We start from the raw sequence: 24,171 nt of genomic DNA on the forward strand, positions 1-24,171 counted from the left end.
GTCAGAAAAAGGTTTAGTGTCTAAGTGGTTAAACTTTTTTCACTTACACAGGAAGTCTATTCCATTGACAAATTGTTACAATGTTTATACTTAAGTTCAACTGATAAAGAATGTTTTGTTTCTTGGCAGAGGGCCAGGTTTTTCTCTTCCTTTCTTTTGAGGGCTGTGGCTTCAGAAGAGCAGAGAGAATTCTTTGCATAGAAAGAATTGTGAAACGCTTTAGTCAAGATCGCGATAACGATTCTTGACGATTAATCTCGATAACGATTCTTGACGATTAATTGTGCAGCTCTAATATATATACAGTGGCTTGCGAAAGTATTCGGCCCCCTTGAACTTTTCAACCTTTTGCCACATTTCAGGCTTCAAACATAAAGATATAAAATTTTATTTTTTTGTGAAGAATCACCAACAAGTGGGACACAATTGTGAAGTGGAACAAAATCTATTGGATATTTTAAACTTTTTTAGCGATTAAAAAACTGAAAAGTGGTGCGTGCAAAATTATTCGGCCCCTTTACTTTCAGTGCAGCAAACTCACTCCAGAAGTTCAGCGAGGATCTCTGAATGATCCAATGTTGTCCTAAATGACTGATGGTGATAAATAGAATCCACCTGTGTGTAATCAAGTCTCTGTATAAATGCACCTGCTCTGTGATAGTCTCAGGGTTCTGTTGAAAGCGCAGAGAGCATCATGAAGAGCAAGGAACACACCAGGCAGGTCCGTAATACTGTTGTGGAGAAGTTTAAAGCCAGATTTGGATACAAAAAGATTTCCCAAGCTTTAAACATCCCAAGGAGCACTGTGCAAGCGATCATTTTGAAATGGAAGGAGTATCAGACCACTGCAAATCTACCAAGACCTGGCTGTCCCTCTAAACTTTCAGCTCAGACAAGGAGAAGACTGATCAGAGATGCAGCCAAGAGGCCCATGATCACTCTGGATGAACTGCAGAGAACTACAGCTGAGGTGGGAGAGTCTGTCCATAGGACAACAATCAGTCGTACATTGCACAAATCTGGCCTTTATGGAAGAGTGGCAAGAAGAAAGCCATTTCTCAAAGATATCCATAAAAAGTCTCGTCTAAAGTTTGCCACAAGCCACCTGGGAGACACACCAAACATGTGGAAGAAGGTGCTCTGGTCCAATGAAACCAAAATAAAACTTTTTGGCCACAATGCAAAACGATATGTTTGGCGTAAAAGCAACACAGCTCATCACACTCAACACACCATCCCCACTGTCAAACATGGTGGTGGCAGCATCATGGTTTGGGCCTGCTTTTCTTCAGCAGGGACAGGGAAGATGGTTAAAATTGAGGGGAAGATGAATGCAGCCAAATGCAGGACCATTCTGGATGAAAACCTGTTGGAGTCTGCAAAAGACCTGAAACTGGGACGGAGATTTATCTTCCAACAAGACAATGATCCCAAACATACAGCAAAATCTACAAAGGAATGGTTCACAAATAAACGTATCCAGGTGTTAGAATGGCCAAGTCAAAGTCCAGACCTGAATCCAATCGAGAATCTGTGGAAAGAGCTGAAAACTGCTGTTCACAAACGCTCTCCATCCAACCTCACTGAGCTCGAGCTGTTTTGCAAGGAAGAATGGGCAAGAATTTCAGTCTCTCGATGTGCAAAACTGATAGAGACATACTCCAAGCGACTTGCAGCTGTAATCGCAGCAAAAGGTGGCTCTACAAAGTATTAACGCAAGGGGGCCGAATAATTTTGCACGCCCCACTTTTCATTTTTTTATTAGTGAAAAAAGTTTCAAAAATCCAAAAGATTTCGTTCCACTTCACAATTGTGTCCCACTTGTTGGTGATTCTTCACAAAAAATAAAAATTTTATATCTTTATGTTTGAAGCCTGAAATGTGGCAAAAGGTTGAAAAGTTCAAGGGGGCCGAATACTTTCGCAAGCCACTGTATGTGTGTGTGTGTGTAACTCAACACACAGCCATTAATGTCTAAAGCACTGGCACCAAAAGTGAGTACACCCCTAAGTGAAAATGTCCAAACTGGGCCCAATTAGCCATTTTCCCTCCCCGGTGTCATGTGACTCGTTAGTCACTGGAACTCTCCGAGGATCTAAAAGAAAAGAATTGTTGCTCTACATAAAGATGGCCTAGGCTATAAGAAGATTGCCAAGACCCTGAAACTGAGCTGCAGCATGGTGGCCAAGACCATACAGCGGTTTAACAGGACAGGTTCCACTCAGAACAGGCCTCGCCATGATCGACCAAAGAAGTTGAGTGCGCGTGCTCAGCGTCATATCCAGAGGTTGTCTTTGGGAAACAAACGTATGAGTGCTGCCAGCATTGTTGCATAGGTTGAAGGGGTGGGGGGTCAGCCTGTCAGTGCTCAGACCATATGCCGCACACTGCATCAAATTGGTCTGCATGGCTGTCGTCCCAGAAGGATGCCTCTTCTAAAGATGTTGCACAAGAAAGGCCACAGTTTACTGAAGACAAGCAGACAAAGGACATGGATTACTGAAACTATGTCCTGTGGTCTGATGAGACCAAGATAAACTTATTTGGTTCAGATGGTGTCAAGCACGGTGGTGGGAGTGTCATGATCTGGGGCTGCATGGGACACTGGGGAGCTACAGTTTATTAAGGGAACCATGAATGCTAACATGTACTGTGACATACTGAAGCAGAGCATGATTCCCTCCCTTTAGGGATTGGGCTGCAGGGCAGTATTCCAACATAATGACCCCAAACACACCTCCAAAATGACCACTGCCTTGCTAAAGTAGCTGAGGGTAAAGGTGATGGACTTGGCAACCATGTCTCCAGACCTAAACTTTATTGAGCATCTGTGGGGCATCCTCAAACAGAAGATAGAGGAGCACAAGGTCCACCAGCTCCATGATTTCATCATGGAGGAGTGGAAGAGGAATGCAATGGCAACCTGTGAAGCTCTGGTGAACTCCATGCCCAAGAGGTTTAAGACAGTGCTGGAAAATAATGGTGGTCACACAAAATATTAACACTGGAACTGGATCGGTTTTGCAGCCATCTAGGTGAGTATGTATGTTTTTTTTTCATTCCCCCACTTTTGGATCTTGTGCATTATTGATAGTACTAATTATGAATAAAAACTATTTTTAGATTTTCCTAAATGACATTTTGAAAAAAGCTTCTGGTGTCCACCCACTTTTGCTTGGCACTACAGGCATACAAGCATGTCTCACAGGCCTATCGGTATTTGTATTGAGAGAGGACACACAAAAAAAGGGGATGCTCAGAAAAAGCACTTGTGCCTGATGCAGAGATGCAGAGGGATACTGGGCTTTTTAATAGCACATCCTATATATTTCTAAATATACACACACACACACACACAACAGCCTACATGATAAACTCACTTTAACCCCATCCAATCCATTGACCAAATGGTCAGCCGAACTAAATGTCAATACTACTGACCAACAATAGCGTAAGGCAATTACAAACAACCTGTCTGCCTCAAAATGCTCCACATATTGGGAGATGGCACAGAAAATCCATCTAATGCCCTGTACACACTATAGGATTTTCCGACAACAAAATCCATGTTTTTTTTCCAATGGATGTTGGCTCATACTTGTCTTGCATACACAAGGTCACACAAATCTTGTTGGAAATTCTGAACGTCAAGAACGCGGTGACGTACAACACGTACGATGAGCCGAGAAAAAGGAAATTCAACAGCCAGTGCTGCTCTTCTGCTTGATTCCGAGCATGCGTGGAACTTTGTGCGTTGGAACTGTGTACACACGATCGGAATTTCCGACAACGGATTTTGTTGTCGGAAAATTTGAGAACCAGCTCTCAAATTTTGTGTGACGGAAATTCCGATGGAAAATGTCCGATGGAGCCGACTACATGGTCAGAATTTCCAACAACAAGCTCCCATCAAACATTTTCTGTCAAAAAATCCTATCGTGTGTACGGGGCATTAGATGGTACTACACACCATATATGTTAGCTAAATTAAACTCTTGATTACTTTAATTTATGTTGGAGGGGTTGTGGCATGATGGGCACGTCTCATGTGATGTGGTACTGCCGTAACATCCATTGTTACTAGAATTAGATTTTCTGGCTCATAGCAAAACTAACAGGGATTATCTGTAGATCTAACTAGATTGGCTACTCTCAGTATCAAAATAGAAATATTTCCACCTAAGCTCAGACAGATGGTCGTGCATGTTCTATTTGCCACACGCTTGACCCTTATGAGAGAGTGGAAATCCAACTTAGCCCCAAACGCAGCTGAAGTAGTAAAACTCATTTCTGAAACATACTCCTTGGAGCAAATTATGGCATATAAGTATGGATGCTCTTCCAAATTTCATAAACAATGGTCTACCCGGAGAACCATCTACAAAGAGCCGTGAACTTTCTCCTCCCCTTCACCAAACTTAAAATGGAACACACCTCTCGACTTGTCTTACCCCTCAGTTTGTTCTTTTCTCTATATTAGATTGAACCACCCCTTTATTCTCTTTCTTGTCCTTTTACAACTACCACCCTGTATCTCCATGTGTATATTTGCACAAGTTACATATGTTACTATAAGTAAACTCTCGTTGAGTATAATTCATTGAGATCACAAGGTAGTATGTATTTAAAGACTACACTGAATGTTATTCCACTTATAAGCTTTTGTAAGTTGTATGACTACTTTTGCTATGTTTGAACTACTACCTTTACACCTCTACGTTGACTATCATTTAACCATTTATTGTTGAGTCTTGTTTATTGCTTCTATAAAAACTATTTGAAAAAAAATATACACATACACGCTCAATTGTTACCTATAACTATAGTGACGTGAAAATTAGAAAATATATACTGTACTACATTCTGAACTCTGATACTGCCTGCCAAAAGTAAGAACATGACAAAATGTCTAGGCTTTTGGTTAATTAATCAGCACTGGAAGGTGTCAAAGTGAAGGATTTTAGTACTTTTACTACTCCCTTTCCATCCAAGCAAAGAAATAAACTCCAGGCAAACAGCCAAAGACCTAGGTTAAACACACCATCATTATTTCAACATGTAGACTAACTTTATTCTTGAACACTTGTTTTGGTGGACATTTTAGAATATGCTTTTGACCTTATAAATCTTCCTGCAGGCTGTATTCACAGATCTGGAAATTATGGCTGCCATATTTGCTAGTGCCATTCATGACGTGGATCACCCAGGAGTGTCAAATCAGTTTCTTATCAATACCAGTAAGTCTTTCTTGCCATTATGGCACTGGTGTGTTTGCAGGTATAAACATTGTTTAACCACTTGACCTCTGGAAGATTTACCCCCCTTCATGACCAGGCCATTTTTTGCAAAGCACTGCGGTACTTTAACTTACAATTGCACGGTCATGCAATGGCGTACCCAAATAAAATTGTAAAATGTCATTTTTTTCCCACAAATAGAGCTTTCTTTTGGTGGCATTTGATCACCAATGTGGTTTTTATTTTTTGCGCTATAAACATAAAAAAATACCGACAATTTTTAAATATATATATATATATATATATATATATATATATATATATATATATATACATACACTTTTTTTTTTTTACTTTCTGCTATAAAACCTATTCAAAAAAAAAATCTAATTTCTTTATAAATTTAGGCCAATATGTATACATGTTTCATGTTTTTGGTAAAAAAAAAAATCCCAATAACTGTATATTGATTGGTTTACGTGAACGTTATAGTGTCTACAAACTATGGGCTATATACTGGTATGTTTATTTATTTTATACTGGTAATGGCAGCAATATTGTGGCAGACAATTGGGCACTAACTGACACTTTTGATACTTTGTGGGAACCAGTTCAACTAATACAGTGATCAGTTCTAAAAATATGCACTGTCACACTACTAATGACACTGGCTGGGAAGGGGTTAAACATCAGGGGCAATCAAAGGGTTTACTGTGTGCCTAACCAGTGTTTGTGTTTACCATGTGTGGTGCTTTCACTAGAGGAAGAGATGGATTTGAGTCCCTGCTTTGCAGGAACACAGAATCCATCTCTTCCCCTCAGTCAGTCAGAATGGAACTCTGCCTTGTTTGCATAGGCAGAGCTCCATTCTGAGTCCCTGCCTGACAATCAGTGCCGATTGAGTGCCCCGGCACCAGCAGATCAGCTTCTGCGGTGATAGCACGGCTCCTGCAGGCGGAAGTGCGGAATCACGTATATATACTTGAGCCAGCACACAGCTGCTGCCCTGTAGCAGTAAAACTTATAGGGCATCAGCAAGTGGTTAACCACTTCCAGCCCAAGGGCATCATGTGACATCCTGGACTTTGATGGGGATGTCTGAATGATGCCTGCAGCTGCAGGCTTCATTCAGATATCATCTTTTTTGACCAGCGATTCTCTGCACCATAAGAACAATCATAGCGGCAGTTCAGCCGGTTTATCATTTTTACAGGCAGTGGGAGGAGACACCCCCCCCCATCCCTCCGCCCTCCGGTGCTTCTACCAGCTCGCCCGTGCGATCCGCGAGGCGGAGAATGAATTGGTCGCCGCCAGTAGTTGAGCATAGAGATCTCTGGTGACCAAATGGTCCCCAGTCAGCTCTATGGCCCTCAGAGGCCCGGGCACGACGTTATGATGTCACGTTCGGGCCGGCGGACGTAAACAATGCCGGGGACGAGGCTGAAAAGGCCGAGACAGTTTATTTATTTTTTTTATCTCTGTCTTTCCAGCCTGAAGGGGAGACCCCACATCTCTCCAGAAAGATGACCTTTCACGCACTATCCCTTTTACAAGGGATGTTTGCACACCTTGTAAAAGGAATAAAAGTAAAATAAATAAATATTTTTTAAGAGAAAGTGTAAAAATAACAAAAATAAAAGTAAAATGAACAATAAAAAAATAATTTAAAGCCCCCGCGCACTCGCACACAGAAGCGAACGCATACATAAATCGCGCCCACATATGTAAACAGTGTTCAAATCACACATGTGAGGTATTGCCACGTGCAGTAGCGCAAGAGCAACAATTCTAGCTCAAGACCTCCTCTGTAACTCCAAACTGGTAACCTGTAAAAAAAATGTTAAAAGTTGCCTATGGAGATTTTTAAGTACCGAAGTTTGACGCAATTCCACGAGTGTGCACAATTTTAAAGCCTGACATGTTGGGTATCTATTTACTCGGCATAACATCATATTTCACATTATACAAAATTTGGGCTAACTTTACTGTTTTGTTTTTTTTTTAATTCATGAAAAAAAAATTTCCAAAAAGAACGCATTTGAAAAATTGCTGCGCAAATACCGTGTGACATAAAAAATTGCAACAACCCCCATTTTATTCCCTAGAGTCTCTGCTAAAAAATATATGTAATGTTTGGTGGTTCTGAGTAATTTTCTAGCAAAAAATACAAATTTAAACTTGTAAACAAAAAGTTCCAGAAAAGGTCCGGTATGGAAGTAGTTAAAGTATTTTTTTTTCTGATGATTTCTCCTCAGAAGAAAAACAATTAAATTGTTTTTTTGCATTATTCTTTTATATATTATGGGGTTGATTTACTAAAACTAGTGCAGCTGTGTATAGAAACCAATCAGCTTCCAGGTTTTATTGTCAAAGCTTAATTGAACACGTTGAAGTTAAACGCTGATTGGCTACAATGCTCAGCTGCGCCAGATTTTGCACTCTCCAGTTTTAGTAAATCGACCCCAATGTGTCTGCTTCCAACAAAATTTAAAACCTTCCCTTTTTTGCCAAGAAAATTGTAATTATGTGACCTATTAGTCATCAAAAATCCAGTGCCTATGTGTACTGCTTTGTGTATACATTCACTGACCACTTTATGTGCTCCTAATTGTTTACAAAAATAGCCAAATTTCTTTAGTCAACACCTAAAGCAAAACTCCAGCCAAAAACAAGATGCATAACAATAGCCGATTAAATGGAAAAAAAAATGGGTCAGAGGGACCAGCACACTCAGTTTCCATGCCTTATACTCTGCAAATAACATGACCCCTGGCACAACATACTATTTAACAGAATGAGGGGAAAAAAAGGGATGTAGTTTATTGGAAGATGACATTGCTAAGCCTTTTAACTCACAAGCTATCATACTTAGTCAAACTTTAAAGGGGTTGTAAAGGTAAATTTTTTTTTTTTTTAAAAATAACAAACATGTTATACTTACCTTCACTGTGCAGCTCGTTCTGCACAGAGTGGCCCCGAACCTGGTCTTCTGGGGTCCCTCGGCAGCTGTTTCAGCTCCTCCCCGCAAGCATTAACCACCTTAATGCGAGCTCCCTCGCATGGTGGTTAGTGCTTGCGGGCACGCTCCCGTGATACAGCCGGCGGCTATAGCCGCTCACTGTATCACTCGGCCCCGCCCCCCAGCGCGCCGCGTCATTGGATGTGATTGACAGCAGCGCGAGCCAATGGCTGCGCTGCTTCCAATCCATCCACTGTAGCCAATCAGCGGCCGGGGTGAGCGGAGGAATAGCTGTCGGGAACGAGAAGCTGACTTTCGAGGCGTCAGGTAAGTAAAACGGGGGGCTGGGGGCGGCGGTATTGTCAGAAGTTTTTTCACCTTAATGCATAGAATGCATTAAGGTGAAAAAATGTTTACCTTTACAACCCCTTTAAAGGAACTTTAAAATACTAGGTGGTATCCCTACCCTCACAGGACATTTTTCCTCATGTTCCTTGCTCCTGATGGAGATGATTTAATGCCCACTCAGATGTTGCTACGTATTTGATGCCCATGCCTCACCCCTTTCTGGTTTTCAATCTTTGATGTGTTTGATCATATGTCATCTACTAATACACGACGTTCGCCCCAACTTGCTTTTTTAACTGTTCTTACTGGCTGCATAGCATTCACAAAGAAGGCCTTGTTTTGGTTCTTAATAGCTGCTAGTTCAGTTATCCCTAGACACTGGAAATTTACAGTCGTGGCTAAAAGTTCTGAGAATGACACAAATATAAATTTTTACAAAGTCTGCTGCTTCAGTGTTTTTAGATCTTTTTGGCAGATGTACAGAAACTGCTTTTGGGAATCGGTGCAGCGCCGCAAAGTCGGTGTCGCACCACTTCGGATGGTGCCATTGCCAGCAATAGCTGCCAATTTGGCATGCGATTTGACATGTCAAATCACATAAATGTGAACCTAGGCTGAACTTTGGGGTAAACCACTAAAAACTTTACACTATTCAGAATATAAATCATTAATCACAACTCCCTGAATATGGTCTTTGACCGTTTTCTATCCATTCACAAATTATATGGAACTGTGTCAAGCGCTTTGGCAAAATCAAGTATGCTATATCCACAGCCATTCCTTTATTGACAAATTTGACCTTTTGTAAATCCATGTTGTCTATTGCTTATAATTTTGTTTTCTACCAAAAACTTTTCTGTTTTTTATTCTTTTAATAAACTCTCCAGTATTATACTATAGTTAAACTAACTGCTCTGTACTGCTTTGGTAAAGACTTTTCATATATTAAATCTTCTGGCCTTGTTGTTTTAACTTTGGCTAGTAAAACATTTTTTTTTCTGCTAGTATTATACAGCCCACTTCCTTTTTCTTGTCTGGTCATTAGCCTAGGCTTATGACATCATGCACAGCTCTCTTTCTTACTCTCCTGAGAGTTTGCCAGGAAGGGAGGGGGGATAAGTCATAAGAGGGCCAATGAGAGCTGAAGAGCTGGAGGTATGCCTCTATGTGTCTGTAAATCCAGGAAGTGAACAGGCAGCAGCTTCAGCTGCCCACAGTTAAAATGGCTGCAGCCAGATTCAGTGGAGGGAGATTTCTGCAGCACATTTGGCCAGTACAGAATCACAGCATATGTGTAAAGGCTAGCCTGTATTTGTTGGAGGAGTCTGAGAGGGCTATTTAAGCCTCCTCCTCTGTCAGGCCAGGGATCGTCAGAGTTTCTGGGTTTTACGCTAGCACACGTCACTTCCGGGTTCTTGCTGGACCTCTCTTGGTGCTCATGCCGGGCACCACCGGGTCTGCCCACCCACCCATCCACCTACCCATCCACCTGGCCACCCTTATTCCATCCATCATACTGCCCGCCCGCTCCTCCCGGTGTTCCCGCCGGGGGGGGGGGTGTATTGGCCGCCTGCCAGTTTCTTTTCCTGGGCAGATCTGGCTCCACGTGGGGGCTGCCCGGTGTTCCCATGGGGGGGAGGGGTGTTTCCACCGCCTGCCAGCTCCTTTCATGAGCAGATCTGGCTCCACGTGGGGGCCACCCAGTGTTCGGGGGGGTTGTGGGGTATTCGGCCGCCTGACAGCTCCTCTGTCCTGTACAGAGCTGGCTTCACTAGGGCGCCGCTCACTTCTCCCGGTGTTTGGGGGGGGGGGGGGTTTCGGCCGCCTGTCAGCTCTTCTCTCCTGCTCAGAGTTGGCTCCACGAGGGGGCCGCCCGGTTTCCGGGGGGGGGGGATTCGGCCGCCCGTCAGCTCCTTTCTCCCCACATCGCTGCAGTCAGATACGCAATAGGGACAATATGTTTTACTGTACATCCACCACATCTTGTTTGGTTGTCCAAGGTGTAAGCACTATCCTACATCTGCCAGTACTACCACCCGCATGTTATTCTCAAGCGCAAAGGTAACGTTCATTGTCAGCAGGGCTTCGCATTCCTGGGAGGCTGGCAGGACAGGGAGGAGGTAAACCATACACATTACTGCTTTTACTTTGTCATTTTTATTTTCTTTGGTCAGAGTTTCCATTGTAGCGTTTCTGCCCCATGAGTTTTTTTTTGTCATAGTAATCTGCCAGCATTTGTCATAGCGTTCTGCCCCGGCGTTCCTGTCATAGCGTTCCTGTCATAGCATTCTGCCCCGGCATTTTTGTCATAGCGTTCTGCCCCGGTGTTTTTGTTATAGTGTTCTGCCCCAGGATTTGTCATAGTGTTCTGCCCCTGTGTTTTTGTCATAGTGTTCTGCCCCAGCATTTGTCATAGCGTTCTGCCCCGACATTCCTGTCATAGCATTCCTGTCGTAGCGTTCTGCCCCGGCGTTTTTGTCATAGCGTTCTGCCCCGGCGTTTTTGTCATAGCGTTCTGCCCCGGCTTTTTTGTCATAGTGTTCTGCCCCGGCGTTCCTGTCAAAGCGTTCCTGTCATGGTGTTTCTGCCCCAGCATTTCTGTCCTGGTATTTCTGTCTCTGTGTTCAGTCTCGGCATTTCTGTTATAGCGTTCTGCCCCAGCTTTTCTGTCACAGCGTTCTGCCCCAGCATTTCTGTCACAGCGTTCTGCCCCAGCATTTCTGTCACAGCGTTCTGCCCCAGCATTTCTGTCACATCGTTCTGCCCCAGCATTTCTGTCACAGCGTTTCTGTCCCAGCGTTTCTGCCCCAGCATTTCTGTCACCACGTTCTGCCCCGGCATTTCTGTCATAGCGTTTCTGCCCCAGAGTTTTCCACAGCATTTCTGCCCCAGGATTTCTGTCATAGCGTTTCTGCCCCAGGAATTCAGTCATGGCGTATTTCTGTCATGGTGTTCTGCCCCAGCATCTCTGTCTCGGCATTCAGTCTCAGCGTTTCTTTCCTAGTGAAAGAAAGGATTTCTGTTATTGCATTTCTGCCTTAGGGTTGTGTCGTTGCATTTCTGCCCCAGGATTTCTGTAATGGCTTTCTGCCTCAGCGTTCAAGTCTCAGCGTTGCTGTCATAGCGTTTCTGCCCCAGGATTTCTGTCATTTCGTTTCTGCCTCAGCGTTCAGTTTCAGCGTTTCTGTCATTGCGTTGCTGTCCGCGCGTTTTCTGCCCCAGGTTTTCTGTCATAGAGTTTCTGCTTCAGCATTCAGTCTCAGCATTTCTTTCATAAGCATTTTCTGTCATAGCGTCACTGTCCTTGCGTTTCTGCCTCAGGATTTCTGTCATAGCGTTTCTGGCTCAGCGTTCAGTCTCAGCATTTCTGTCATAGCGTTTCAGGCTCGGTGTTTCAGCCTTCACCGTTTCTCAGAGGGGCGTTGTTGTTCAGTCACGGCATACTCCAGTAGCTGTTTTTATCTTCGTTGTTTGTCATGTCTCATCGTATCTTTGTTCATGTTTGTACCTGGGTCAGTTAGCTAGGGCTCACATGTCAGGATCTGTCACGTCTACAGATCCATACGGGCTGAGGTTTTGTTTGTTAATGATTGTTGTCCACAATCTTCTCGCCCGTATACCATATGTCATACGATGCGCGTTCATTCACCACACCTGTACAATCACCCACCACGTCTGTGGGTACACTAGCCCTGAGTTTTCAGTTTAATTACCTGTCTCTGCGCTGCAGGTTACTCGGGCTCACTTACCATTTACACGAGGGGGGAGATCCGTCATAAGGTTCATTCACGCGCAGTGGTCTTGATATTTCTGCTCATGTTCTCATACTTAGGTAGGCACAGAGGGGCATTGTTGTTCTCATGTCTAGTTGTCTGTCGTTTCTCTTGTTCGTGTTCTCAGGTTGGGCTGTATTGGCATCCATCATCCCCTTGATGGTCCTTAAGTGGTAGGTTGGGCAAACGTCATCATGATTCTGGATTCCAGTCTCGGCTCTGATCTCTTGTCTAGGATGTGGCCTGGAAAACTGCTCAGGGACGTTAGTTCAGTCATCTTTTCCGTTCCCCAGCCGGTTCCAGGTAGGGGGGTTTCAGTCACTTTGGGTATGACTGTTTCATGCCATGGAACTTATTTCCCTGGGGTGGAGTCTGGCCCTCCTTCCTCGATTCAGGATTCAGACGCAGTTGCCAGGTCACAGGCTGTAGCACGACCTGATTGAATCAGGTGGGACCAGTATTATGTGTCTGGCATGGTTTCTCCATGTTGACAATGCTTCTTGCCATAGTGCATGGGACTCATCCACCTACTCCATCACATCCTTCAGGTATTTAGCATTTTGAACTCCTTCCAGTTGTCCTTTTGCACTCACCCTCGCACTTTCCCATACCAGTATGGGTAGGCCAGGGGTTGGGAGGGTTTTCACTGAGCACTTCACTGGTGTCCGGTTGAAGTTTCGATCTTCTTGGCTATCATTTTGCAGGGGTTCCTCGGGCCAGTCATTGCTCCCCTTCCCCCATGCATCCTCTCATTTACAAGCAGTTCATTCTCATGTCTGGGTCGTCTCGGGCTTCAGGCTCTATCCAATCATTCACGGGACATTTAGTTGGGTTCTGGGTAGCTTTGCAGGTTCTATAGGGGGTTCTGTCTCATCACCAAGTCAGGAGTCGGGGGCGGTTTCTCCTGTCATAGCGGACACTTATCGGATGTATACTGTTGCCATCCGGGGGGGCGCTAATCCACTTGATGGATTGTCACCTACCCTTCTTCACCTAAATTTGTGTCTTTTTGCCCTCTTTTCAGGCATACTGACCAGCCAGGCCAAGGCACACGTCAGGCTTTGGTGCTTAGGAGTATCAATTTCTCACTCGAAGACTCTGACTACAAGTGTAAAGGCTAGCCGGAGGATAGCCTGTATTTGTGGGAGGAGTCTGAGAGGGCTATTTAAGCCTCCTCCTCTGTCAGGCCAGGGCTCATCGGCATTTCTGGGTTCCCACCCACCCGTTTCCCCCAGTCTTCATACATACTTATAATACTTTTTCTTATTCTTACATTCAGGGTATGCCCTCTTTTCAGGCATACTGACCAGCCAGGCCAAGGCACACCTCCTTGGCTTTGGTGCTTAGTATCACTTTCTCACTCGAAGACTCTGACTACAAATAAAATAATATGCAAAGTGGTTGGTGGGAAGCTTCAAAATGACAGAGATTTTTATTACAAATTATGTGAGCAGACTGCAGTTCCTCTTTAAATATAGGCACCACATTGGCTTTGTGCCAATCCAGTGGTACTGAGCAAATCAATAAAGAGTTTGTAAAAACTAGAAACAATGACTTTAAAATAACAGAGCTCAACCTTTTGAGGACCCATGGGTGTAAGCCACCTGGCCCAGGTGCTTTATTCGCCTTTATTTTGTCTAAATGTTTCTGGATCCTAGCAGTTTTGAGTCATTGGAGTTCTTTTGGGGCAGCTTCAGTACTATCCCCATTGTGAACTTAAGCCTCCCCCATTTATCTTTGCATACACAAACCTGAAAAGGGTAATGAATACATTCGCCTTCTCTTTGTACCCAATCACCAAGTCTTGGTTATTTTGTAAAGGGCCTACAAGCTCAGACCTGACCACTTTTTTTTTTTTTTTACGATTAACATATTTGAAGAATTTGTTCAATAAACATAATCTTAAAAAAAAAAAAAAAAAAAAAAAAAACGTTTCTGATGCTTATTTTTTTGGATCTAGAGAGTTCCCCCCAGTACTTCTGTTTCACTGCAAGATGCCTTTTGCTCTCAGACTGGTGACCACCATTATTCAACCCACTCTGACTGGACAGTGAAAAGAGAAGCAGCACAATGCTGAGCTCCTCTTTCTATCACCTTGTTTTCACCTCATGTCAGAATATATCTTGTCAGCACATGAACTGATTGTTTCTTTTGCTGCTTCTTCATCTAACACTTGAGCCCCACTGTACATGGACGGAAATAGACTGATTCCAGGTCAAATTCAGTTGCTTAAATGTTTGCATTTAGGAAAAAACTGTAATGATGTATTAATGGTTACAGAGCTGCATTAAGTTGTGTCTATTCTATCTGCCTGGAGTTCAGCTTTAAAGCAAACAGAAATGCTCAAGAGATACGACCAAATGTTAAAATGTAAGAGATGGATGCTCTAAGCCAATTGAACTGTTATTTATGGCAGTTTCTTCTCTAAATTTTTGGGATTACTAGTCTGTAGAGGTTACAGGTGCAAAGCATGTCCAATGTGCAGAAGTTCTGTTCATGGTAAAGATCGGAAGTCAAGTGTGTTCAAGCTGATAGGAAGTCTGCAGCTTTGACAAATTGACAATCTTAGTGTGCAGAAAGGCTTCTTGAAGCACGAAACCATGACCTTTAAAGTATTACTGCAGTAGAAGACTGCGTCATGTTTCGGTCCTGTCAAGTTGTGTAAGAAAATGTGGCTACAGTGGGGACAGGGTCACCTGTTTGAGACCATTTAACTTGGGAAAATTGTTAACTGATGAATCATGTTTTCTGCTACCACATGCTGATAGTAGAGTCATGATTTTGTATACCAAGCATGCATCTTTTGGGATGAGGTACAGGGCAACAACCACTACCTGTGTATTTGATAATTTAAAATAACACTTTGGACTTATTACTCACACACACTCGTGTGTGTAAAATATATATATATATATATATATATATATATATATATATATATATATATATATATATATATATATATATATATATATATATATTATAAATATATTTATTATAAATTATATACACACTTCTATTCATTATTAATATGGTTCTTAACATTCACCAAAGAGCACCTCTTTTAATTCTATGATCTTATTCATATATCTTCTTTACCTTTTTTATGTCTACTTTAATATAAATTATTGTGTTGTCTTTTCCGTCAGACTCCGAGTTGGCATTGATGTATAATGATGCCTCAGTTTTAGAAAATCACCACTTGGCGGTAGGATTTAAACTTCTTCAAGAAGAAAACTGTGACATTTTTCAGAACCTGACTAAGAAGCAGCGCCAGACTTTACGGAAAATGGTTATTGACATGGTATGTTTCTACAGGTCATTTATAGATATACCTTTTAAACCTCTGCTTGATATTGGAGTTATGTGTTGAACAGGTTATGTGTTCAATATTCACATTATACAGTCGTCTGTTGCTATGTCATGAAATAGTTTTGCTCTTATAGCTGTAATCACTTCACTTGCCTGTAGTACAATATGTCCTGCATCCCTAAGGTAGCTGAATCCTGTAGAAATCTTCTGTGCAGTGATGACAAGGCCACTTCCTGCTTCTGAACTTCAGCACTAAGAATTATTAGCTCCGAGCCTGCGAGAGTGAAAAAGATCGGACATGGATCTCCCCCCTCCTCACTCCCACCTCCCATTGAGAAAAGCCCTTGCATTGGTTACACTGCATGTAACATAATCTGTGAATGGAGGAGAGAATGTTTTCATTCATAAGACTCTGTCCCATATATGAGATTGCTGTGAATTTCAGGAGTAGGAGAATAATTTATGCCTTTTTTGCAGTTTTCCTTTGATATAAAAAAAAAAATATATATATATAGATAGATAGAGATCTATCTATCTATCTATCTATCTATCTATCTATCTATCTATCTATCTATCTATCTATCTATCTATCTATCTAGATAGATAGATAGATAGATATCCCAAAACATTTACCATCAAGTGAAGACCAGTCTTGAGTTCTTTACCAAACGCATGCTGTTGGCTTGACCTACCTGAAAGTGACCACAGGAACTCCTAAAACCATATAGCTGTGCTCTGATTCACCTTGCGCACCTTCTTGTTAGCCAATGAAGCTGATTACTACATTTAATATCTGATAAGGGGCAAAAGGATACAGGCCAGAGTACCTTTATGAAAGCTCCTGTCACTATAATATGGCACCCTGGATTTTGAAGATCTCGAGTAGGGATGGGCCGAACCCCAACCCCCCCCCCCCGGTTTGGTTCTGATCAGAACATCTCGAACAGGCAAAAAGTTATAGCGAACATGTGAACCCTATTAAAGTCTATGGGACACGAACATCATTTTAAAGGTTTATATGCAGGTTATTGCCATAAAAAGTGTATGGGGACCCGGGTCCTGCCCTAGGGGACATGTATCAGTGCAAGTGAAATATTCCTTTAAATATCATGCCTGGGGGGTCCCCTTAGTCTGCCTATAAAGTGGCGCATCTGTGTGATGTGTAGAACAGTGTCGCAGTAATAATGACATTTCTAAAGGAAAAAATGTCATTTAAACTTGCTCGTGGCTGTAATGTATTGCCAGCTCTCGGCACTATAGATGAAATATCAACGAAAAAAACAGAGTGGGGTGGCCCCCAGTCTATACCAGGCCCTTCAGGTCTGGTATGGATTTTAAGGGGGACTCCACACCAAAAAAAATTTAAAAATTGGTGTGGGGTCCCCCCCCCCAAATCCATACCAGAGCCTTACCTGAGCAAGCAGCCTGGCGGAGCCACCAGTTTTTACATTTTGACATGGAGGTCCCCTTAAAATCTATACCAGACCCAAAGGGCCTGGTATGGATTTTGGGGGAGACCCCACGCTGTTTTTTTCTTAATTCTGTCATAGGGTTCCCCTTAACCACTTCAATACACTGTATTATATACTCTGTACTATATACCCTGCACTGTATTATATATACTACACTGACTGCACTATATACTCTGTAATGTATTACAGTTGTGCTCATAAGTTTACATACCCTGGCAGAATGTGATTTCTTGGCCATTTTTCAGAGAATATGAATGATAACACAAAAAAACATTTCTTTCACTCATGGTTAGTGTTTGGCTGAAGCCATTTATTATCAATCAACCGTGTTTACTCTTTTTAAATCATAATGACAATAGAAACTACCCATATGACCCTGATCAAAAGTTTACATACCCTGGTGATTTTGGCCTGATAACATGCACACAAGTTGACACAAAGGGGTTTGAATGGCTATTAAAGGTAACCATCCTCACCTGTGATCTGTTTGCTTGTAATTAGTGTGTGTGTATAAAAGGTCAATGAGTTTCTGGACTCCTGATAGACCCTTGCATCTTTCATCCAGTGCTGCACTGATGTTTCTGGATTCTGAGTCATGGGGAAAGCAAAATAATTGTCAAAGGATCGCGGGAAAAGGTAATTGAACTGTATAAAACAGGAAAGGGATATAAAAAAAATATCCAAGGATTTGAGAATGCCAATCGGCAGTGTTCAAACTTTAATCAAGAAGTGGAAAATGAGGGGTTCTATTGAAACCAAACCACAGTCAGGTAGACAAACTAAAATTTCAGCCACAACTGCCAGGAAAATTATTCGGGATGCAAAGAAAAACCCACAAGTAACTTCAGGTGAAATACAGAACTCTCTGAAAAGATGTGTGGCTGTTTCAAGATGCACAATAAGGAGGCACTTGAAGAAAGATGGGCTGCATGGTCAAGTTGCCAGAAGAAAGCCATTACTACGCAAATGCCGCAAAGTATCCCGCTTACAATGCTCCAAACAGCACAGAGACAAGCCTCAAACCTTCTGGCACAAAGTCATTTGGAGTGATGTGACCAAAACTGAGCTTTTTGGCCACAACCATAAACGCTACATTTGGAGAGGCGTCAACAAGGCCTATGATGAAAGGTATTAATACTGTGAAACACAGAGCTGGATCGCTGATGTTTTAGGGATGTGTGAGCTACAAAGGCACAGGAAATTTGGTCAAAATTGATGGCAAGATGAATGCAGTATGTTATCAAAAAATACTGGAGGAACATTTGCATTCATCAGCCAGGAAGCTGTGCATGGGACGTACTTGGATATTCCAACATGACAATAAACCAAAACACAAGCCCAAGTCGACCTGTCATTGGCTACAGCACAATAAAGTGAAGGTTCTGGAGTGGCCATCTCAGTCTCCTGACCCCAATATTATTGAGCCACTCTGGGGAGATCTCAAACGTGCAGTTCAGGCAAGACAGCCCAAGAATTTACAGGAACTGGAGGCTTTTTTCCAAGAGGAATGGGCAGCTTTACCATCTGAGAAGATAAAGAGCCTCATCCACAAAAGACTTCAAGCTGTCATTCATGTTAAAGAGGGCAATACACGGTTTTAAGAACTGGGGTATGTAAACTTTTGATCAGGGTCATTTGGGTAGTTTCTGTTGTGATTATGATTTAGAAAGAGTAAACAGAGTTGATTGATAATAAATGGCTTCAGCCAAACACTAACCATGAGTGAAAGAAAAGTGTTTGTGTTATCATTCATATTCTCTGAAAACTGGCCAAGAAATCGTAAATTCTGCCAGGGTATGTAAACTTATGAGCACAACTTTATATATACTACATTGATGGCACTATATACTCTCCACTGTATTATATGTACTACACTGACTGCACAATATACTCTAAACTTTATTATATATACTACATGGGCTGCACTATATATTCTCCACTGTATTATATATACAGTACTACACTGACTGCACTGTATACTCTGATCTGTATTATATACTACATGGACTGCACTATATACTCTCCACTGTATTCTATATATGTAGCGGTTCCCCCTGTAGGGGCTGCTACGTGTTGTGGCCCACCTGTCACCCTGCCTGGCCTGGCGTTCACCTCTCAGACACTCCAAGACAGAAAAACAGTCCATGTGCTTGTTTTTATGTTTTATTGAGGGATTTGAGCTTGAATGGGGTATAGGAAGTATGGGATGCCCAATGCAATTTTGCAGAACTTGCTGGGACAACTATATACACTCAGGTATGTACACTCCATTTCTCCTGCGCATTGCTTCCTCTCTAATGTTCATTCCTCTCTCCTCCTGCACATCGCTTCCTTGCTAATGTTCATTCCTCTCTCCTCCTGCACATCGCTTGCTCTCTAATGTTCAGGCACAGCTAGCACAAAGTGGATAGGCCTGACACTGGCTCTGCCAAGCCTTAGCAATTGCCCTTGCAGGGACTGCTGGCCCCTATAGTGTAGCAAAATAGAAAGTCTCTGGTGCTAGCTGTCCCACATGCGGCTACTGAGCCCAGTAATCCATCTTCGGGCCCTGCCAGACCTCCTGGCTGCAGCTGCCCTTCTCCACTGCCCATGACACCAGAGTCAATTCCTCTGGTTCTGCACCCATCCCAGACTGCATCCCCCCAGTCCTCTCATGCGTGCCTCTGAACTGTATTATATATACTACACGGACTGCACTATATACTCTGAACTATGTTATATATACTACATGGACTGCACTATATACTCTGAACTGTAGTATATATACTACACGGATTGTTTTTTTTTTTTAAAAAGGTGTTGCTTGCAGATGGGGACTATGTTAGAAGACCATTAAGGAATCAATCGCAATGGACTCACAGCCCCTAGAGAAAAAAAATAAATATATATATATATATATATATATATATTTATTTATTTTATGTATGTGTGTGTGTGTACAGTATCTCACAAAAGTGAGTACACCCCTCACATTGTAAATATTTTATTATATCTTTTCCTGTGACAACACTGAAGAAATGACACTTTGCTGCAATGTAAAGTAGTGAGTGCAAACTTGTATAACAGTGTAAATTTGCTGTCCCCTCAAAATAACTCAGCACACAGCCATTTATGTCTAAACCGGTGGTAATAAAAGTGAGTACACCCCTAAGTGAAAATGTCCAAACCAGGCCCAAAGTGGCAAAATTTTGCGTGGCCACCATTATTTTCCAGCACTGCCTTAACCCACTTGGACATGGAGTTCACCAGAGCTTCATAGGTTGCCATTGGAGTCCTCTTCCACTCCTTCATGACGACATCACGGAGCTGGTGGATGTTAGAGACCTTGCACTCCTCCACCCTTCCGTTTGAGGATGCCCCACAGATGCTCAGTAGGGTTTAGGTCTGGAGACATGCTTAGCCAGTCCATCACCTTTACCCTCAGCTTCTTTAGCAAGGCAGTGGTCGTCTTGGAAGTGTGTTTGGGGTCGGTATCATGTTGGAATACTGCCCTGCGGCCCAGTCTCTGAAGAGAGGGGATGATGCTGTGCTTCAATATGTCACAGTACATGTTGGCATTCATGGTTCCCTCAATGAATTGTAGCTCCCCAGTGCTGGCAAAACTCATGCAGCCCCAGAGCATTACACGTCCACCACCATGCTTGACTGTAGGCAAGTCACACTTGTCTTTGTACTCCTCACCTGGTTGCTGCCACACACGCTTGACACCATCTGAACCAAATAAGTTTATCTTCCTCTCATCAGACCACAGAACATGGTTCCAGTAATCCATGTCCTTAGTCTGCTTGTCTTCAGCAAACTGTTTGTGGGCTTTCTTGTGCATCATCTTTAGAAGAGGTTTCTTTCTGGGATGACAGCCATGCAGACCAATTTGATGCAGTGTGCGGAGTATGGTCTGAGCACTGACAGGCTGACATCCCCCCCCCACCCCCACCCCTTCAACCTCTGCAGCAATGCTGGCAGCACTCATACATCTATTTCCCAAAGACAACCTCTTGATATTACTCTGAGCACGTGAACTCAACTTCTTTGGTCGACCATGGCGAGGCCTGTTCTGAGTGGAACCTGTCCTGTTAAACCGCTGTATGGTCTTGGCCACCATGCTGCAGCTTAGTTTCAGGGTCTTGGCAATCTTCTTATTGCCTAGGCCATCTTTATGTAGAGCAACAATTCTTTTTTTCAGATCCTCAGAGAGTTCTTTGCCATGAGGTACCATGTTGAACTTCCAGTGACCAGTATGAGAGAGTGAGAGCGATAACACCAAATTTAACACACCTGCTCCCCATTCACACCTGAGACCTTGTAACACTAATGAGTCACATGAAACCGGGGAGGGAAAATGGCTAATTGGGCCTAATTTGGACATTTTCCCTTAGGGGTGTACTCACTTTTGTTGCCAGCAGTTTAGACATTAATGGCTGTGTGTTGAGTTATTTTGAGGGGACAGCAAATTTACACTGTTATACAAGCTGTACACTCACTACTTTACATTGTAGCAAAGTTTCATTTCTTCAGTGTTGTCACATGAAAAGATATAATAAAATATTTTAAAAAATGTGAGGGGTGTACTCACTTTTGTGAGATACTGTATATGTAAATAATACATATACAGTATCTCACAAATATACAGTAATAATATACAGGCAAAAATATTATTCCAAAGATGCACATGTAGATAGGTAGTGTCCAGGTCCACAGCACCATCCAGTGCACTTCGAAACAAGTGTTTGCAGCTTCCACAGTTAGTATAATGTATGAAGCATGGTGCAATAGAGAAGACTTATTATATGGTGCCTTCAGCACCGTTTAACCCTGGGGAGCAGCCTTCTAACTATATGCTCTCAGTGTGCCTTTTTATGTCTCCAACCCGGTCCATGTCTGCTGGCCGGCTATGCCGGCATCTGACATCACCAGGTCCATCTCTCCACGCGCATGCGCGGTATACGCGCACGCATGTGACCAGAAGGTGAGGTGGCCTGTGTAATGGCCTTCATCCAGGTAGGAGTGCAAAGGGGCTAAGACCCTTCCCATCCTGGAGAGATGCATGCCCGCCGCTAGGGGAAATATACACCTCAAGCTGGTCATATTATCATATGATCCCACGGAGCAATGCAGAAATGGAATGGATAAACCATATTCAAAGGTTAACTATACAGTAGTGCAAAAAACATCAGTCATCATCCAATAGAGACATGTACACTGAGCCTGTGTGCAGTGAATACCGTGCACGAATAAATGATATTCCACTGAATATACAGTGGGGCAAATAAGTATTTAGTCAGCCACCAATTGTGCAAATTCTCCCACTTAAAAAAGATGAGAGAGGCCTGTAATTGTCATCATAGGTATACCTCAACTATGAGAGACAAAATGTGGAAGCAAATCCAGACAATCACATGGTCTGATTTTTGAAAGAATTTATTTGCAAATTATGGTGGAAAATAAGTATTTGGTCCATATCAAAAGTTCATCTCAATACTTTGTTATATATCCTTTGTTGGCAATGACAGAGGTCAAACGTTTTCTGTAAGTCTTCAGAAGGTTGTCACACACTGTTGCTGGTATGTTGGCCCATTCCTCCATGCAGATCTCCTCTAGAGCAGTGATGTTTTGGGGCTGTCGCTGGGCAACACGGACTTTCAACTCCCTCCAAAGGTTTTCTATGAGGTTGAGATCTGGAGACTGGCTAGGCCACTCCAGGACCTTCAAATGCTTCTTACAACGCCACTCCTTCGTTGCCTGGGTGGTGTGTTTGGGATCATTGTCATGCTGAAAGACCCAGCCACATTTCATCTTCAATGCCCTTGCTGATGGGAGGAGGTTTGCACTCAAAATCTCACGATACATGGCCCCATTCATTCTTTCATGTACACGGATCAGTCATCCTGTTCCCTTTGCAGAGAAACAGCCCCAAAGCATGATGTTGCCACCCCCATGCTTCACAGTAGGTGTGGTGTTCTTTGGTTGCAACTCAGCATTCTCTCTCCTCCAAACACGAGTTGTGTTTCTACCAAACAGTTTTACTTTGGTTTTATCTGACCATATGACATTCTCCCAATCCTTTTCTGGATCATCCAAATGCTCACTAGCAAACCTCAGATGGGCCTGGACATGTACTGGCTTAAGCTGGGGGACACGTCTGGCACTGCAGGATGTGAGTCCCTGGCGGCGTAGTGTGTTACTGATGGTAGCCTTTGTTACGTTGGTCCCAGCTCTCTGCAATCATTCACTAGGTCCCCCCGTGTGGTTCTGGGATTTTTGCTCACCGTTCTTGTGATCATTTTGACCCCACAGGGTGAGATCTTGCGTGGAGCCCCAGATCGAGGGAGATTATCAGTGGTCTTGTATGTCTTCCATTTTCTAATTATTGCTCCCACAGTTGATTTCTTCACACCAAGCTGCTTGCCTATTGCAGATTCAGTCTTCCCAGCCTGGTGCAGGTCTACAATTTTGTTTCTGGTGTCCTTCGACAGCTCTTTGGTCTTCACCATAGTGGAGTTTGGAGTGTGACTGTTTGAGGTTGTGGACAGGTGTCTTTTATACTGATAACAAGTTCAAACAGGTGCCATTAATACAGGTAATGAGTGGAGGACAGAGGAGCCTCTTAAAGAAGAAGATACAGGTCTGTGAGAGCCAGAAATCTTGCTTGTTTGTAGGTGACCAAATACTTATTTTCCACCATAATTTGCAAATAAATTCTTTCAAAAATCAGACAATGTGATTGTCTGGATTTGTTTCCACATTTTGTCTCTCATAGTTGAGGTATACCTATGATGACAATTACAGGCCTCTCTCATCTTTTTAAGTGGGAGAACTTGCACAATTGGTGGCTGACTAAATACTTTTTTGCCCCACTATAGGTGACATTACAATGAGTGCTATTAAAGGAGGCAAAATCATTGATAGGGAGCATGAACAGTAACAGGCACTTCTAGCAGCTCCCCAGTTTGCTTTTATTACTACCTGGACAAAACACTTCCTCACCTCAATCACTGCAGTTTGCTCAGGAGTTACATTGAAAGTCTCTCCATCCAGTGCCTGCACCAAGTTAGGAAGACCGTGGGACGAAG

The 24,171-nt window shown here is 42.9% G+C and overlaps 1 protein-coding gene across 3 annotated transcripts in view; it reads left to right on the forward strand.

The window, feature by feature from the left end:
* Positions 1-24,171, forward strand: part of PDE4C (phosphodiesterase 4C) — a 319,542-nt gene that overhangs the window by 279,473 nt on the left and 15,898 nt on the right. For all 3 annotated transcript variants that reach the window (XM_073599449.1, XM_073599458.1, XM_073599467.1), the window contains exons 11-12: positions 5,138-5,237; positions 15,467-15,621. In XM_073599449.1, the coding sequence (XP_073455550.1) occupies positions 5,138-5,237; positions 15,467-15,621 (255 nt within the window). The remainder of the gene's footprint in view (positions 1-5,137; positions 5,238-15,466; positions 15,622-24,171) is intronic.

Source organism: Aquarana catesbeiana, linkage group LG01 (assembly GCF_042186555.1).
Source record: "Aquarana catesbeiana isolate 2022-GZ linkage group LG01, ASM4218655v1, whole genome shotgun sequence".
Lineage (NCBI taxonomy): Eukaryota > Metazoa > Chordata > Amphibia > Anura > Ranidae > Aquarana > Aquarana catesbeiana.